Source organism: Habropoda laboriosa, unplaced genomic scaffold (assembly GCF_001263275.1).
Source record: "Habropoda laboriosa isolate 0110345459 unplaced genomic scaffold, ASM126327v1 scaffold23, whole genome shotgun sequence".
NCBI lineage: Eukaryota > Metazoa > Arthropoda > Insecta > Hymenoptera > Apidae > Habropoda > Habropoda laboriosa.
The window spans coordinates 713,050-732,136 of NW_017100140.1; the positions used below are offsets into that span (position 1 = coordinate 713,050).

At 42.0% G+C, this 19,087-nt stretch overlaps 3 protein-coding genes across 3 annotated transcripts; all 3 read right to left on the reverse strand.

The window, feature by feature from the left end:
* Positions 1-4,463: 4,463 nt before the first annotated feature.
* On the reverse strand, positions 4,464-5,981 carry LOC108579944. The gene is made up of 3 exons (XM_017943583.1): positions 5,525-5,981; positions 5,324-5,446; positions 4,464-4,732 (listed from the first exon to the last, which is right to left on the reverse strand). Exons 1-3 carry the CDS (start codon positions 5,979-5,981, stop codon positions 4,464-4,466), a joined length of 849 nt encoding a protein of 282 aa, XP_017799072.1.
* A 5,786-nt stretch (positions 5,982-11,767) lies between these two features.
* On the reverse strand, positions 11,768-13,711 carry LOC108570407. Its single transcript, XM_017932271.1, has 2 exons — positions 13,204-13,711; positions 11,768-12,129 (listed from the first exon to the last, which is right to left on the reverse strand). Exons 1-2 carry the CDS (start codon positions 13,709-13,711, stop codon positions 11,768-11,770), a joined length of 870 nt encoding a protein of 289 aa, XP_017787760.1.
* A 1,440-nt stretch (positions 13,712-15,151) lies between these two features.
* LOC108579952 lies at positions 15,152-15,688 on the reverse strand. Its single transcript, XM_017943594.1, has one exon. The coding sequence runs from the start codon at positions 15,686-15,688 to the stop codon at positions 15,152-15,154; it is 537 nt and encodes a 178-aa protein (XP_017799083.1).
* Positions 15,689-19,087: the final 3,399 nt, after the last annotated feature.

The following is a 19,087-nucleotide window of genomic DNA, read 5'->3' on the forward strand; positions in this document are numbered from 1 at the left end:
TTTCGAATGACTCACCGATTTTCGGAACTCGTTGACGATTCCGCGCGTGACGCATCTTTATTCTCGCGTCGACATGAATTCGATGGGATCGTTGACTAGTTCCACTGTTGTTTTATCGTCGCGTCGATTGGTGCAACGTTGTAGAGAAGGATTGTAGCGTGGAAACCGGAAGATGAATTGGAGAAACGTGCGCTATTAATACTTGCGCGGAATTTGTAAATTTTGCCACTGTTGAAGTAAATTGGGTTATGCTGTGGCAATGAAGTGTATTGGTCAGAGATAGACATTTAAATTTGAGGCAAAATTAAGAAACGTTTTATTTCATTTTTATTAAAATAGTTCAAGTAATACGTGTGATTCTTTGAACTTATTTTTTATATACATATTTAATATATTTTTGGCTCTCGTCAGAGACCTCGTTTGCATATCTTTTTCGTCGGTGTAGAAATGGTAAACCTAATGGTAAACAATGTGTATTTTCAGAGATATTTGCAACTTAATTTTATTGAATCTTTTATACAATATTTATAACAAGCAATTTTAGCAATTATTATTAAATAGATACTATTGAAAAATTGTCAATTAGTATGGTCCATTGATACACGAAGAAAAGTAGGTATTCTTAATTCGATTTTCAATAGAAATGTCAAGAAAGGCTATCTTTCATTTTTTATTACCTACATAATAACGAGAATTAAACAAAAGAATTAAATTGCAAAGTGTTTCTAAATAACTTTGGATCTTTCCAATTTTTCAAACGTTAATCAACGACACAACTGGGTCACAGCGGCTAATCAATACAGTACTGCATAAAAAATTCAAATCTCCCCTTCCAGCAACTAATAAATTCCACAATTAAGAAATTCAAATCCTCCTCAATTCCGTTAGTAAATCACACACAGATCCAAGTCGTTAATTCTCCGCAACCCATTTGCCAAAAATGTCATCTAGGAATTAGAAAATGGTCAATTCGATGCTCGAATCTTCTAACACACGTAACCCGCTGCGCGAGGAATGCTCGATTCGTGTATAATCGACGGCGATCTATCATTGACACGCGCACGGTTCGAAAAATCGGTCGACAGCGGTGAATTTGAATTTTAAATTTCCCATGGACGGATCGGTAATAAGCGTGGAATGTTAACGGGCTTCTCGGCTGTGCCAAAAAACGGACGCGATATTAACGAACGACGATAAATCGGTGAGAGAGAAGAATTTCTTCGTTTCTGAATAGGATCGTCTGGTGTTGCAACAGGTCCAACGACGTGAAACGATTCCTACAGTGGAATTTCAAGAGGTAGAAACCTCTCGAGTACGTTGACTTAGTTCGGGCTGTTTCCGGTTCCGGGAACGGAAAGAGACACGTTTCGTTTTGGTCCATTCACGAAAACGTTCTAACTTTCGTTTTCCCTGGCAGATGCAGGGTGACGTCAGACGCGTCGCGCTCGAGTTTACGGCGCCATAAAACTTTAATCGCCCTGTCGCTCCTGTTGTCTCCCCGCGACGGGGCAAGAAATCGAAAGCTGAGCTGGATCGCGTGCTGATTTTGATAAAGGCGAATATTTCGGGAAGTGAGCGTGCCGAGCGTGGGGTTGCTGAGTGTGGAGATTGCTGAGTGTGAGGATTGCTCAGTGCGAAGATTGCTGAGTGTAAGGATTGCTGAGTGTGAAAATTTCTGAGTGTGAAGATTTCTGAGTGTGAGAACTTCTGAGTGTGAGGATTGATGAGTGTGAGAATTTCTGAGTGTGAGGATTGATGAGTGTGAAGATTCCTGAGTGTAAGTATTGCTGAGTGTGAGAATTTCTGAGTGTGAAGATTTCTGAGTGTGACAATTACCGAGTGTGAGGATTGCTGAGTGTGAGATTTACCGAATATGAGGTTTGCTGAGTACGAGAATTTCTGAGTGTGAGGATTGCTGAGTGTGAAGATTTCTGAGTGTAAGGATTTCTGAGTGTGAGAACTTCTGAGTGTGAGGATTGATGAGTGTGAGAATTTCTGAGTGTGAGGATTGCTGAGTGTGAAGATTTCTGAGTGTAAGGATTGCTGAGTGTGAAAATTTCTGAGTTTGAAGGGTTTGCTGAGTACGAGAATTTCTGAGTGTGAGGATTGCTGAGTGTGAAGATTTCTGAGTGTAAGGATTTCTGAGTTTGAGAACTTCTGAGTGTGAGGATTGATGAGTGTGAGAATTTCTGAGTGTGAGGATTGCTGAGTGTGAAGATTCCTGAGTGTAAGTATTGCTGAGTGTGAGAATTTCTGAGTGTGAAGATTTCTGAGTGTGACAATTACCGAGTGTGAGGATTGCTGAGTGTGAGATTTACCGAGTGTGAGGTTTGCTGAGTACGAGAATTTCTGAGTGTGATGATTGCTGAGTGTGAAGATTTCTGAGTATGACGATTGCTGAGCGTGAGAATTTCTGAATGCGAGGATTGCTGAGCGAGGATTGCTGAACGTGAGAATTTCTGAGTGCGAAGACTACTTACTGTCAGGATTGCTGAGTGCGAGGGGGACCAATTCTGAGAACGAAGAGGACCAATTTCTTCAAAGGACAGGGAACGAAAGCGGAAAAAACTATTAATAATCATACAAAGAACAAATTTATCCTTAAAACTTATTCACGAATACACTCACTCCTTGCTAACAGGAAAAACTGAAATTCACCGTCAAATTCCTACAATTTTCTCAAAAAATAAATGTCGAAATAAATATTTGACCCTCTGGATCATCTTCAAATTCATTGATATCAAAGTATCCTGTAAGCAAGAATTATTAAAGGACCATAGTGCATTTCCGCTGGTGCAGTAGCACCGGTGCGCGTGCGCCGCGATCTGAGCCGATTTCGACCGTGATCCCCCCGTTTTATGATATTTCAAACGTAAAAAAGGAAGCGTCCGGAATGTGTGCCAGTGGGTCTCGGCCCCCGTTCGCGCTTTTCCTCCCTCCAGCTCTCTTCGCAGAGCGAGAAGGACGCGGAGAACGGGCCTAGTTCGAAGAAAATTACCTCGAGCAGGAAGGGGGCGAGAAGTTCAAGTGGGGAGAGAAAAAGTGCATAGAAAGAGGGAGCCCTGTGAAACTGCGTCGACTCTCTCGATCGAACGCTCTCAGGCTTCGATCGTCTGCTTTCCTCTCGCGAAAAACAATCTTTCGATCCGAAAAGAGAAAAGGATATTTTCCTATGCAAATGTCCGTGAATAATTCGATCAATTTTCCTGGAATTAAATCCATTCGTCAGAAAAAAGATACTTCCAATCCGAAGAGAGAAAAGAAAATTTTCCTATGCAAATGAATGATTCGATCAATTTTCCCGCAATTAACTCCATTTCCCAGAAGAACATGTATAATCGTATTCGAAGTGAACACGAACGATAAACGATCTTCACGGTTGCATCGTTAAGTAGGGGAAATCGTAATTGATTATCTGCATAGATATTAATCGGCACAGTCTAGCCTGACGATAACGACGATATCACACTTGGAACAACACTGATCCAAAAGATGTCAGTTCCCCGAAGAACGTTTCACTTTGCACGATTTCTTGCACAACCGCGTCGTGCTACTTGCGAGACACGCTTACCCACAACCATCGTTCCACCACCAGCGCGGACATCCGGATCACAGGGAGGGCAGGGAGAGTGGCTTCTTACTATACCTCTTTATGCTCGTTAATCCGTTCGATTAGGAATAGACGACGTGAGAGTTTAATCGCGAGCATCTCTTTATCCCCCACTCGAGCACAGTGTGGAAATATGCAACATGTTGGCACACTTTCCTCTCACACTCGTCTCACATTTTCCTTCTCTACGCCGTGAATCGAGGATCTCCGAAGATCTGGTCCATCGATCGTTCCATATAACGACATATTTTTCCACGAGAATAAAACAAAACATACACACACACACACCCGCGCGCGCGCGCGCGCGAATGATTTCAATCGTATATAGTGATTAAATTGGATAACTCTTTTTATTCTTCGTTAATGATTTGTAAATAAATAAATAGTACAAAAGATGCAGAGAGTGGAGATGAGAAGAGTGTAAAAAAAATGAGGGTAATAAATAATCAATGCTTCGACTCGTGTACTTTGGTTTCTCCAGCGTCCGTCCGTATCGTCGATACTTCCTTTTCAGTCCTCGTGATCACACAGCATAACCGATCGTTACATATTTTTCTCTTTTTCGACAAAACACCATGTGCATCGTTCATCTCACGGATGTAAAAGTACGATCAGAATTTTGTCACTTTCGACAGTTTTACAGTCCGTCTATGTAGTTCGTCGTCACTTGTATGGGATTAATGTGTCATCGTCACTGTCCTCGATAATCTTCGTCCCCGTGTCGCTGTACCGTTGTAAAATAGTATCTTCAATGAGTGTTTTCTTATACTTTGTTTATAAATCAGCTTGATATATAACTCGAAGAGGATCTACGACGAACGGCTGTGTAATTTGTGTGCGGGCGTGTTCGTGATCAGGACACTAACGAGTCGCCGAACAGGTGAGCGTATCCTCTGTAAGGGAGATCGTGGTCGTCCTCGCCTAACGAACGCTTCTTCCGGTAATGATGATGACCGACGTCCTGCGCGTACACCACGTGGTGGCCACCGCCGCTGTCGTGACCGCTGGTCAACTTCTTCACGGCCACGATCAACGAGAGCATCAACGCCATTGCGGACACCATCAACGCCTTCATAGCGAGGAGACCGAGAGCACCGAACCCTAGCGCGGCCATCATCTTGCCTGGAAATTAGAGGACCCGAGTTAGCTGTGGATTTAGAGTCTCTTCAGATCTGGAATCTTCTCAAATTTAGAATCTTCTCAGATCTGGGATCTTCTCAAATTTAGAATCTTCTCAGATTTAGAGTCTTTTCAGATTTAGAATCTTCTCAGATCTAGAATCTTCTCAATGATGAAATGAGGTCTAAGCTCGTTTCGATGAAAAGTGTTCCGTTTTTGGGAAATTGAAACTGGAATATGGAATTTGTACTCTGGCTATGTTGAGGGATTTGTGTTAAAGATGATGTGTTTGTAATTTTGGGGATTCGAGTTTGGATCAATTTTAATTTTCCAGGGTAATCGATATAAATTGTTCGATATTTTGATTTCGATCTTAAGGAAATAGTGTTTCGAATTGTTGAGACTTAGGTTTGGATAGATTCTAATAATTATAAATTACTAAAAAATTAGTGCATTAGACTTAATTTGTAGATCAACTGTCAATCTGATAGCAACTACAGCACAAAATTTTCAAACACCAAGACTCTCTAGACCATCTCAAGTTACAATTAATCACATTAGTATTGCAACAATGAATACAAATAACTGTCTTACCCATCATCAGCGCCATGATCATGTATCCTCCGCCGCCTCCCTTCTTTCCACCGCCGCCTCCGCCTCCTCCTCCACCAAATCCACCGCCACCTCCTCCAAATCCACCGCCACCTCCAGCTCTTCCTGAAACCAATAGAAAACTTCTCAATACCAGTCCCCGAAAATGACCAAAACTCCTTCATCGTCGCCAAAAAAATCAACCTTGATCAACAGGCAAGCTCTCTTGAAGAGCGCTCTCGATATTCTGCGGAAGGAAGCTCGGCAGTTTGATTCTCAGCTCTCTTCCCTCCAAGAACTGCATCAGAGTCCCCATATTCCCGAATCCCTTCATCAATCTTCCCTTCCTGTTAGGTCCAGAGCCAGGTACCTCGACCAGACTCACTCCATCGAAGATCTCGATGTTAGGCTCCTTGCTGGACTTCTCCAACAGCTGTTGCACGATCTTCCTGACGATCCTAACCCCGTAGCAAGACACAGAGATATTCTTGGTGTCGGAATTCGAGCAGCCGGTCGACAATCCGCTCCAAACGTCGTTCGTCTCGTTTGCATCCGCGGAGCAAGCTTGCTTCGCCGTAGACAGCACGCAGACGATCGTCAAACAGACGGCGAAACGGCGACGCCGATCGCCGCCGGCCAATACGTTGCCGAACCAATCCATGGCTATTCACGACCGCGTACACCCTGATATATCTAGATCCTCCGGCCGGCGGATGGATTGAAAAATGACGGAGTAGAAAAGAAGAAGTGAATCCCGCAAGATAGGAACGCGACTCGCGAACTTACTCGAAGACTCTAACGTGAAAGACTAACGATCCTGCGGAACCTACGGCGGAGGTCCGAGTGGTGCATCACGGCGGTGTTCAAATCTCATTTATATAGTTGTACGTGCCGGTCGGTGATTGTACTACGAAAAAAGCAACGAGAGCATCAGCGGCGTCAGACCGGCCCGAGACCATTCTCTTATTCGTGTTGTTGGCTATGTGCATTAGCCTGCAATTTTTCGTTCGGTCGGCCGATCCTCTCGTGAATTCCTTTAATTCTTGTTGTTCGACGGTTGCGTTTTAGAGCGTTACGCCGCGGTTCGCTGCGAGTGAGCCAGCTAGAGAGGAGATAGCTGGAACTTACACATCTTTAGCCCACCTAACGTTCTGTATCCTTCCCTATCGTAGATCACCGTCTTTCTTCATCTATCGCTCGGATTTCCCACCGAGATAGATCTCCCATTGCCTCTTCTCATATTCGCGTCTCTTTTATTCTAGATCACCGATGATCAACGGCGAACGACCGTTGATACGCAGCCACCCCGCCTCGTCCCAGACTACCGGACACGGCTTCCTTTCCCTCTTTCCGCGCTTTAGTGGAGCAGAAGAGAACGTGGCCGATTTCGAATCAGCCTCGCCGATACGCTGCGTGGCTGGCTGGCTCGTCTTTCAATATGCAATTAACGGATAGCCACGCGAGCTTGACCAGAGTGTCCGCGCCAGATATTAGCGACCATGAAGTGAAGAGACTTTACGAGCCTCCACACCGGATGAATCGCATCTGAATCGTGTGTATAACGGAACGATCATGAAACCCTTCGTTACGAAGACGAGGACGACGACGACGAGGATGTTTCTTAGTGGTTTCGAGTAGAGCTGGGTGGTTCTCTTTGGGTGAGAAGGAGGAATGGAGGATCGAGGCGTCTGGCTCGATCGACGCCAAGCCAGATCGAAACTAGTTCATCTCTTCGCATACCTTTCTCTTCTGTTCCACTTCCCTTCGCGTGTTGCTCGTCGATATACTGGATATACATATACGTAAGCAGCCGGCTGGTAGGTATAACTAGGCCCGGTTCGAAACCGTTCGCTCGTTCCTCGCCACGACGCCACGCCACACGGACGATCGTGTATCCTTGAAACCCGATCGAGCAGGGATCTCCTCTGCTCCTTCGATTCCACTCCTCTTCCTTCTTCTTTCTGCCTCTCTTTTCTCCTACTCCGTTCGTTCTTTCTTCTTTGTCTCGGTGAAAGGGGGTGGGTGGGGGGAGATTGAGATTTTTGGGATTCTCTGGGTCATTGGAGTGAGGATTTGAGGGTGGTTTTCTGGGTTTGAATTTGAGTTCTAGGGTTGTGAGGAGCTTCGGATGTTTGGAGTTTTAGGCGATTGGAGATGTGGATCTTTGGATAATAGGAATTATTAGTTGATAAATATTTTTATCAAATCTTTGGGTGGTTAGGATTTTAGACGATTGAGTGTTACAATTTTTGGATGCTTGGAAATATGGATCTTTAGATCTTCAAGTAATGGGAATTATGGAGAGGTAGATATTTGAGACTTTGGATTCTTGTATGTTTGTAATTTTAGAAAATTCAGTGTTTGAATTTTTGGATGCTTGGGGATATGGATCTTCAGGTAACAGGACTTTAAGGAGATAGATCTTTGAAGCTTTGGATTTTCGTATGTTTGGAATTTTAGAAAATTGAGTATTTGGATTTTTGTGTTTGGAATTATGGATCTTTGAATCCTTAGATAATTGGGTCTTGGAATTTTGGTGTGCCTGAAGTTATAGATCTCTGAATCTTTGGATCTTCGTGTGTTGAGAACTTCAGGTAATTAGGTTTCTGAATTTTTATGTGCTTCGAGCTATAGATCCTTGAATCTTTGTATCTTCAGAACTTTAGACAATTGGGGCTTCGAATTTCTATGAGTCTGAAGGTATAGATCCTTGAATCTTCAGCATCAATTCTTAAATTTGACTGCAAATATTTCTCCAGTAGCTCTTCTTAGACACAGAGTGAATAAAATCCTGCTAATTTTCAGAATTACTCTCCAAACTGAGTAAACTCAGGCTAGAAAAGAATTCCTGAAGACAGGTGTCCCTGTTTCGAGAGCGTTCGGTGGTCTCCAGGTTTCTCCAGACACTTGTTCAACCACAAAGGTGGAGGGAACGTTAGAATCTATCACGAAGACGTTTTCTCCTTTCGATAGGCGGCGAATGTGTGCCGACACGGGGCTCTCGATCATTCACAGACTTGTCGACACCGTTACCCTTCCCTCGACGTCCTCTTCTTGTCGATAATAAGAAGATCCGATCGATATCCGGATACTTTCTCCTCCCGCGACGGATTTCTCCGAATCCGGCGAAAACGTGGTTCCGTGAAGGAACCAGGTCACGAAACAGTCTTCGTTTACAATTCTAACTCGCTTATCAATCAAGGAATGTATAAAAATTGCAATTAAAAAGGAGAACGATCGTGAGATTTAATTTCTAAGAAGACATTTTCTTCTGTAGCATTCCATTTCTTCATCCTGCTTGAAGAAATTCTCATTTACTATTCTAACTCATTCATCGATGAAAGTATGTCTCACAATAAAATTAAGAAAGAAGAGTTGCCACGAGAAAAATTTCTGAAGAATTTAATTTCTAAGAAGGAATTCTGCTTCTCTAAAGTTCTATTCCTTCATTTTGCTTGAAACAATTTTCATTCACAATTCTACCTTATCTACGGATCGGTAAATACATCACGATTACAATAAAAGAAGAGGTAAATTTCTGAAGGATTAAATTCCTAAGAAGGAATTTTCCTTCGTTTTGGTTTAATTTTCGTTTCTCGATCAGTATGTCAACCCACGTGTCGATCGTTTCCAATTTACGAGTATCGAGAACTGGGTCAAAGATGACAACCGCCTCTCTCCGGTACCCGAAACCGAAAGTTGATCTCCCCACTGTAGAGAAAAAGAGAGGTTCTCTCTCTTGGTTGTCCCTTATCGAGCAGTCATCTCCTTACCGATCCTTCCCAATCGAGGCGGAGAAAGCGGCCGCACAGAAACCAGGTCGACTCATTTGAATGAGAGATGCCTCGTGCATCGGGCTCCTCCGGTAGTTTTCCCTTCGTTCCAATCATCTTTGACGCTTCCGAAAGTCGACGGCCTGAGGGCGCCTTGAAAATTTGGGATATGGGAACCTGAGAACACTGGTGTCTCCTCTTTTTTTTCGAGAAGTTTGTCGTCTGATACGGCGGAGAAGAAAAATTAATTGTCGTTTACGATTCAGTTGGAATTCTTCAATGCTGAAATTTTTAATTTCAGAGAAGTTTCCCTCCGAGTTCCTAAATTCTGAAATTTCTGAATTTCAGAGAGGCTTTCCTTGAATTCCCAAATTCTGAGATATCTAAATTTCGGAGAAGTTTTCTTCGAATCCCTAAATTTTGAAGTTTCTGAATTTCAGAGAGTTTTCTTCTGAATTTCCCAATTCTGAGATATCTAAATTTCAAAGAGGTTCTCTCTTTAATTTCCTAAATTCTGAAATCTCTAAATTTCAGAGGTTTCTCTCTGAACTTGCAATGTCTGGAAATTCCAAATTTCAGAGAAGTTCTCTCTGACCTCCTAAAGTCCGAAATTTCAGAGAAATTTTCTCTCTTCGGAAATTTCAGAATTTAGAAATTTAGAAATTCCGAGGAAACTTCTCTGAAATTTCACAATTTCGGATTTGTAACTAAACAGTAAATTAGTGAGAAACAATTTCAGAGAAGTTTCCTCTGAACACCTAAATTCCCAAATTCTGAAATTTCTAAATTTCAAAAAAGTATTCTCTCAATTCCGAAATTTCTAAATTTCAAAAAACTATACCCTCAACTTTTCACTCAAAATGGAGTCTTTGTCCCCAAACTTTCGCTCCCAAAGTAATTCCTCCAGTTAAAAAATCATCGAACCTCCGTCATTCTCCATTTACTACTTCTTTGAAACCAAACTTTAAATACCAGTAAATTTAGCATTCTCATCGCACGTGAAATATCGAATACCTCGGATGCCTGAGTTTCCAACGTCCGTGAAATGAGCGACAGCCATATTGAATGAAATTCCTAGAGCATCGTCGCACCAGGCATTAAAGTCCCGCTAAGTTCCGCAAAGCGGAGCACGAACCAGTGAATACCACTATATATACATTCGGCATATTCTTTTTTCACCATCGAGCCACTTCGAACGCTTCATCGAACTTTCCTATCGACTGTCACACACGTGTAATCCTCCTAACAAACTAACTACAGTCAAACAAAAATCCATCAGTCTTCCCGACTTAATCCGACATAATTCCACCATTGTAACTCCACTTGAAATGGATTATTTGGATAAGAATGGCTGGCCCATTAACTGTGCTCCACCGGTAAATCGCCGGGTAATGAAAATGTAAACGATCCGCGGCAGCGACTTCGTTTCAACGATTTCCGGACGTTAAACAGACCAAGGATAACGAACATTTTTAGCTCGTTAGCTTTCCTTCCCCTCTTCTCTCGTAATTCGAGATTCTTCTCGTTGTTAAAGTACGAAATGCACATTACTCGTAGGAGATTCGTTCGAAAGTACGTGACGAGTTTCGTTTTGCGATTAAGTCGTTGGATTTAATCGCGATCCACCGAATGGCTGTGATAAACGGCGATGAAAATGACACGTGCAACCGGTGGAAACGTGTAATCTCTATCGTTCCTACTCGAGCACAGCAATTTCAGCGTAACATCGTTCAATTAAGCGATACCTACACCTGGAATTATCGACGTGAGTGTCGTTCCTCTCCTGTTCCTCGCGGAAATCGCGAATAAAGTTTCATTACCTCTGTAACGACAATTTGCAAGCTTCTGTCGATCGTTTTTTAACTTAAAATGCAAATTGAAGTAAATTTTCAAAAACTCCTTCCTCCCCTAATTTACCAGAATACTAGAAAAGAGAACGTGTTATAAATTAGAATGCTTTCTCTATTAAATTACTAATTTCACACAGGATGATCCAGACGCAGGTGCAGACACGTTACAAAAAAAACAATAAATATTTATTTATACAATCATAAAAAAAAAACAACGTAAACACAACATTATTGTACAATCATCGTCCCACGGCGACGGGACTAGCGAAAATAAGTTAATCATAAATTAATTCGATAACTGGAGAGATAGAGATAGAGAGAGAGAGTATAGTTACAGAGAGTGTGAATGCAGTCGTTCCTCGTTCGTCCGTTGCGGTTTCCGTGTCGATGGGAGCGTCTCGTTCGTCGGTCGCGTCGGTCATCTACGTGCGTGATTCGACTCCGTAACAGTTCGATTACACTGACAGAACCGTCGATATAACAATTCCTCACCAGCGGTCGATCGAACGGCGAATAATCGTAAATCAGTCGAATCGGCCATTGGCCTCGTTCACCTCCTGGTCTACAGCGATCCAGCGTAACTCTGTCCTAAACGGTCCAGTCTGTACAGTCAGTCGAATAGAGTCCAGGAAGAAAAGTATCGTCGAAGAAGAAAAGGTAAGAACGAAGAAGAAGTAGAAAACAGAAAGTAAAGAGTTGGAGAAGAATTAAATCTAACGGCAAGAGTGTGCTGGCAAGAATCGATGGACCTGAATAGGTCTGAAAGACGCGAATTAGCGTCGTCAGGTGCCACGAATCCGAATCCACGGGTTTCCAATCTTCCTTCACTTCACGTGAGCCGAGTAGGCTAAATCGTGGGCGCCACTCTGGTCGGAAATAGTTCCCGGACCGTGGAAGCTTCTTGCCCAACCACTGGAGTAACTGTCGCCGTGACCATGATCGGAGCTGAACGTGTGACTGCTGCTGTGATGAGGATGAGCTACCACTTCGTAGGTGACGTGCTTCTGGCCGGAGAACAGCTTCTTCAGACCTATTATACCGGCTAGAAGGAGGGCGATCTTGGAGAGAAGTAGGGCTTTGCCAACGAGCAACGCGAGCGCCTTGAACGCTAGACCGCCTATCAGACCGATCTTCAATACAGCCGCGGCGATCAACGGGCCAAGGTTATTGTTCTTCTTGCCACGACCTGGAAATTCGATTGTAGAATGAGATGAATGTCGCTTTCGTCGGGGAAGGTAAACCGCGGGGGACTTTCTATGGTTGTTAAGGCTGCTGAGGCGTGACCGAATTGATATTGCGTGGAGGAGGAGATAGGAGAGTAGGAGGAGTGAGGATTTTATTTTGTGGATGGATTGAGGGGAAGGGAAGGTTTTTTTGGGTGGAGGACTGGAGGGTTGATTTGTAACGGGGAGTGTGGTGTGTGGGGGCGTTGAATGTTGAGTGATTTGGGAGAGGAGTGTTTGATTTGGTGAGCTTTGAGATGTGATGTTTAGTACGCTTTGCTGTTATCTAGGATCTGAAACTCTAGGCTTTGAAATTCTAAGCTTTGACATTCTAAGCCTTGACGTGCTAAGCTTTAATCTTTGCTCTTGCTCTGAGCTTTAAGAATCGCTAACCTTTGCTATTCCCTAAGCTCTACGATCTTCTCAGCTTTGAAGTTCACTAACCTTTGCTATTCTCTAAGCTTTGAGATTTGCTAACCTTTGCTATTCTCTATGCTCTGAAATCTTCTCAGCTTTGAAGTTCACTAACCTTTGTTATTCTCTAAGCTTTAGAATTTTCTGTGCATTAAAATTCAGTAATCTTTGCTACTCTCTATGCTCTGGAATCTTCTTAGCTTTAAAATTGACTAACCTTTGCTGTTCCCTACGCTCTGAAATCTTCTGAGCTTTGAAATTCACCGAACTTTGCTATTTTCCAAGCTCTGGAACTTTTTGAGCTTTGAAATTCACTAAAATTTGCTATTCTCTAAGCTCCGGAATTATCTGAGCTTTGAAATTGACTAACCTTTGCTATTCTCTAAGCTCTGGAATTCTCTGAGCTTCCAAATTCAATAACCATCGCTATTTTCTAAGCTCTGGAATCATCGGAGCCCTAAAATTCACTAAAGTTTGCTATTCTCTAAGCTCTATAACTTCCTGGGCATTAAAATTCACCAACCGTTGCTATTCTCTAAGCATCACAGCTCCCTAAGCTCCTCCACCTTCAAATCTTGGCACTTTCAAAACCCATCATCCAGAAATTCCAAAGACATAATTACCATCCTGCACGGGAACATTGTCCGCCCTCTCAATGGACAATCCAAGGTTCAACGATCCATTTTCATCCTCGGATGCAGAAACTACAACGTCGTCCTCAGGAAGAATCCTCCACTTGATGCTTCTGGACTTGATAAACGCGTACACCTTGTTCGCGACAAGGTCGAGGACCTCCGACTCGTCGTCTTTACTCCTACCAGCTTCGAACGTGATCACCTCCTCCGATGCTTGGCTAGTTTTTCTGATCTCGATGTCGTCTGTCAGCTCGATCGACGCCTTCTTCAGTAGCTTGTTCATGTAAGTGACCAGCTTGAGCATCACACAGCTACTGATGTCATTCTGCGAGCACTTCGAGTTCAGTTTACGAAGCAATTCCTCTTCGTACTTGGCTCGGTCCGTTAGCGTCACGGATTGTTTCTCGAGCACGCTGATCTTATCCAGCTTCTCCAGCGGGGTCGCCAGGCTCACGGCCAGACACGAGATCGAGAGGAATAACAGAACGGCTTTCATCTTGTTCCCCTGTAGAATTATTCGAGAAATAATTATTCGTACAGAAATTTTGAGAAATATTGTGAAGACTAATGGACAAGATATCCTAAATTTTAGGGACTCTAGAAGACCAAAAGAGCCTCAAAATTCGAAAAAATGAAATGTTAAACTTTCTTCAGACTTGACATGTCTTGAAATCTGAGAGTATTGAACGAACCTTCGCGTTTAATCTCAAAATAGAAATATAGGGAAATATTGTGAAGACTAATGGACGAATGATCCTAATTTTTAGGGACTCTAGAAGACCAAATTTGAGAAAATGAAAATTTTTAACTTTCTTCGCACTAAAAATTTTGGAATCTCATTGATATCTTAAAATCTGAGAGTAGGTATTGAATGAACCTCCCGATTTAATCTCATTGGCATCACAAATTCTCAAAGGACTAATTGTAAGTCATCTCAATGATAGAGATCAAAGAACTCATTAACGAATGAAAAATTAATTACACCTCGTCCCTTTGAATTACGAAACTCCTTTCAATATCATAACTTTCGTCACAGCCATCCCTTTGAGGTACTCAAAACCTTCCTCAAAATTCCAGTGAAATAATTGAGAACCCCAAAACACTAAGTCATCCTAATAACAGACATAAAATAACTCATTGATCCGTCAAAAATTAATCACACCCATCCCCTTGAAGTACTCAAAACCTTCCTCGAAATCATCTCAAAATTCCAGTGAAATAATTGAGAACCTCAAAACACTAAGTCATCCTAATGACAGATATAAAATAACTCATTGATCAGTCAAAAATTAATCACACCCATCCCCTTGAAGTACTCAAAACCTTCCTCGAAATCATCTCAAAATTCCAGTGAAATAATTGAGAACCTCAAAACACTAAGTCATCCTAATGACAGATATAAAATAACTCATTGATCAGTCAAAAATTAATCACACCCATCCCCTTGAAGTACTCAAAACCTTCCTCGAAATCATCTCAAAATTCCAGTGAAATAATTGAGAACCTCAAAACACTAAGTCATCCTAATGACAGATATAAAATAACTCATTGATCAGTCAAAAATTAATCACACCCATCCCCTTGAAGTACTCAAAACCTTCCTCGAAATACTTTGCTATTTTCCAAGCTCTGGAACTTTTTGAGCTTTGAAATTCACTAAAATTTGCTATTCTCTAAGCTCCGGAATTATCTGAGCTTTGAAATTGACTAACCTTTGCTATTCTCTAAGCTCTGGAATTCTCTGAGCTTCCAAATTCAATAACCATCGCTATTTTCTAAGCTCTGGAATCATCGGAGCCCTAAAATTCACTAAAGTTTGCTATTCTCTAAGCTCTATAACTTCCTGGGCATTAAAATTCACCAACCGTTGCTATTCTCTAAGCATCACAGCTCCCTAAGCTCCTCCACCTTCAAATCTTGGCACTTTCAAAACCCATCATCCAGAAATTCCAAAGACATAATTACCATCCTGCACGGGAACATTGTCCGCCCTCTCAATGGACAATCCAAGGTTCAACGATCCATTTTCATCCTCGGATGCAGAAACTACAACGTCGTCCTCAGGAAGAATCCTCCACTTGATGCTTCTGGACTTGATAAACGCGTACACCTTGTTCGCGACAAGGTCGAGGACCTCCGACTCGTCGTCTTTACTCCTACCAGCTTCGAACGTGATCACCTCCTCCGATGCTTGGCTAGTTTTTCTGATCTCGATGTCGTCTGTCAGCTCGATCGACGCCTTCTTCAGTAGCTTGTTCATGTAAGTGACCAGCTTGAGCATCACACAGCTACTGATGTCATTCTGCGAGCACTTCGAGTTCAGTTTACGAAGCAATTCCTCTTCGTACTTGGCTCGGTCCGTTAGCGTCACGGATTGTTTCTCGAGCACGCTGATCTTATCCAGCTTCTCCAGCGGGGTCGCCAGGCTCACGGCCAGACACGAGATCGAGAGGAATAACAGAACGGCTTTCATCTTGTTCCCCTGTAGAATTATTCGAGAAATAATTATTCGTACAGAAATTTAGAGAAATATTGTGAAGACTAATGGACAAGATATCCTAAATTTTAGGGACTCTAGAAGACCAAAAGAGCCTCAAAATTCGAAAAAATGAAATGTTAAACTTTCTTCAGACTTGACATGTCTTGAAATCTGAGAGTATTGAACGAACCTTCGCGTTTAATCTCAAAATAGAAATATAGGGAAATATTGTGAAGACTAATGGACGAATGATCCTAATTTTTAGGGACTCTAGAAGACCAAATTTGAGAAAATGAAAATTTTTAACTTTCTTCGCACTAAAAATTTTGGAATCTCATTGATATCTTAAAATCTGAGAGTAGGTATTGAATGAACCTCCCGATTTAATCTCATTGGCATCACAAATTCTCAAAGGACTAATTGTAAGTCATCTCAATGATAGAGATCAAAGAACTCATTAACGAATGAAAAATTAATTACACCTCGTCCCTTTGAATTACGAAACTCCTTTCAATATCATAACTTTCGTCACAGCCATCCCTTTGAGGTACTCAAAACCTTCCTCAAAATTCCAGTGAAATAATTGAGAACCCCAAAACACTAAGTCATCCTAATAACAGACATAAAAGAACTCATTGATCAGTCAAAAATTAATCACACCCATCCCCTTGAAGTACTCAAAACCTTCCTCGAAATCATCTCAAAATTCCAGTGAAATAATTGAGAACCTCAAAACACTAAGTCATCCTAATGACAGATATAAAATAACTCATTGATCAGTCAAAAATTAATCACACCCATCCCCTTGAAGTACTCAAAACCTTCCTCGAAATCATCTCAAAATTCCAATGAAATAATTGAGAACCTGAAAACACTAAGTCATCCTAATAACAGACATAAAAGAGCTCATTTATCAGTCAAAAATTAATCACACCCATCCCCTTGAAGTACTCAAAACCTTCCCCGAAATCATCTCAAAATTCCAGTGAAATAATTGAGAACCTCAAAACACTAAGTCATCCTAATGATAGATATAAAATAACTCATTGATCAGTAAAAAATTAATCACACCCATCCCCTTGAAGTACTCAAAACCTTCCTCGAAATCATCTCAAAATTCTATCCCCTTGAAGTACTCAAAATTCCAGCGAAATAATTGAGAACCTGAAAACACTAAGTCATCCTAATAACAGACATAAAAGAGCTCATTGATCAGTCAAAACTTAATCACACCCATCCCCTTGAAGTACTCAAAATTCCAGCGAAATAATTGAGAATCTGAAAACACTAAGTCATCCTAATAACAGACATAAAAGAACTCATTGATTAGTCAAAAATTAATCACACCCATCCCCTTGAAGTACTCAAAACCAGATCTCCCAAAGAATATTCCAAAGATCCACAAATCACCCCAAAAACCAACCAAAAAGCAGTCCAACCAGAGAATCCATCTTCCACCCGATCCAAAAGCGTACCCACCTAAATTCCACTGTTCAGATCCCTCGAACCGGAAGCTGCACGGAGACAGGCACTCTGCCGGTGCCTTTTCCCTCAGTGTGTCCTTGCTGAGCCAGCGACCGCCACACCAGTGTCAAAGTCACGTCCCTAGGTCCGCGTTGTTTCCACCCGATGCGTGGATCTGAGTATTCTGAACCCGTCGTCTCGCCCTGGCCACTTTATATACGTAGATCAGCCCGAGTGCGTACACGCGAAAACGTGCTACACAAGCACCACCTTGTGTGGTGACGCGGAAAGGCACACGGGGGCGGGTGGTGCCCACTTTTGCCTTTGATACGAGGCAAGCTGGCTGACTGGTCGAATGTCGGTGGTGGGATATGCTTCCATGGTGTGCTTCACTACCTCCTTCTACGCTTCCTTGGATCTCGCTGAAAAGACCACCGACCGACCCGTCTACAAGATTCCCAAGGTGAGGGCTACGAGCGCGTTGGTACTTGGCGCGCGCGCAAACTGGTTCCACACGAGGAGGTGTAGCCACTGTTCTTCAATCGGGGGACTCGATCGGTTGGTGAGACGGACGTTTGTTTGTTGCCTGGACCTGCACACAAACAAACGGATTCTTGGACGCGTTGCGTTGGGCAGCCACGACCCACCGCGAGAACCGTGTCACGGATGTGGAGCACGCACACCGAACCGGCCGACACTGCGACGCGGTTGCTCCGTGGAATCGCGTGTTTTCGATTTGGAGCAATTTTTCTTGGGTACGCGGGTTCGGTCTTAAGGGAAGTAGGCTTGGGGGCGTGGCTTTTGGAGATTGATTTGAGGGTGGTTTGGGGTCGGTTTGGGTAGATTCTGATGTCACTTTGGTGGCGAATTGAATATTTGGTTTTGTGGCAATTAGGGTGTGATTGAGTTGGAATGGAAGCTTGGAGTGATTAAAATATTTGCGGTGGGTTTGGGTAGATTGTGGTCCCACTTTGGTAGCGAATTAGAGCTCCTTTTTATGATAATTGGGGTATGATTGAGTTGGAATGGAAGTTAGAAGTGATTAGAATTTTTAGGGGTACGGTTGATTCCAGTGATTAGGGCTTTTTTAGTTAAGAAAGAATTCTTTAGGGAATACTGGCTTTAGAACTATTAGTTTCGTTAAACAGATTTCAATTTAAGAGTTGTATCGGTAATATAGATTTTAGTGATCGATGTGATGTTGGGAATATAGAATTTAGAGATCGATGTGATGTCGAGAATATAGATTTTAATGATCGATGTGATGTTGGGGCATACTCTCATGTCAATTCGATTGCAAATTAAATTTTCATTGCACTAAATAGGGTGTGATTGAGTTAGAGTAGAAATTTAAAGTGTTTAAAAAATTTTTTTAGTCAAGACAGAATTCTTTAGGGAATTCAGAACTATGAGTTCCATTTCAGACATTTGGATTATGCTTTTAAGAGTTATGTGGGTAATATAGATTTTAGTAATCGATATGGTGTTGGGACATACACTCTAATATCAATTCAATTGCAAATTAAATTTTCATTATTCTAATTGGGTTGGAATAGAAGTTTGAAGTTATTAGTGGTTTTTTTAGCGAAGAGGAAATTTTATGGGCAAACTGACTATGACACTTAGCTTCGTTTAAGAAACTTTAATTATGCTTCCGAAAAATATTTTGAGAATATAGATTTCAATGATCGATGTAGTGTTGAGATACACACTGATGTAAATTCGGTAGCGAATTAAATTTTCATTATATTAACCGAGGTGTGGTTAACTAGGAATTACGAGTTCAATAAGAATATTAATTCAGAGAAACCTGAATACAAAGTAGACGAGAAGATTAATACAGTTTACGATCCTTATCCCGCGCATCTTTTCACCAGCTGATTTTTCACTTAGAGAGCGTAAAACTCGCGTAAACAATAACTGGAATTA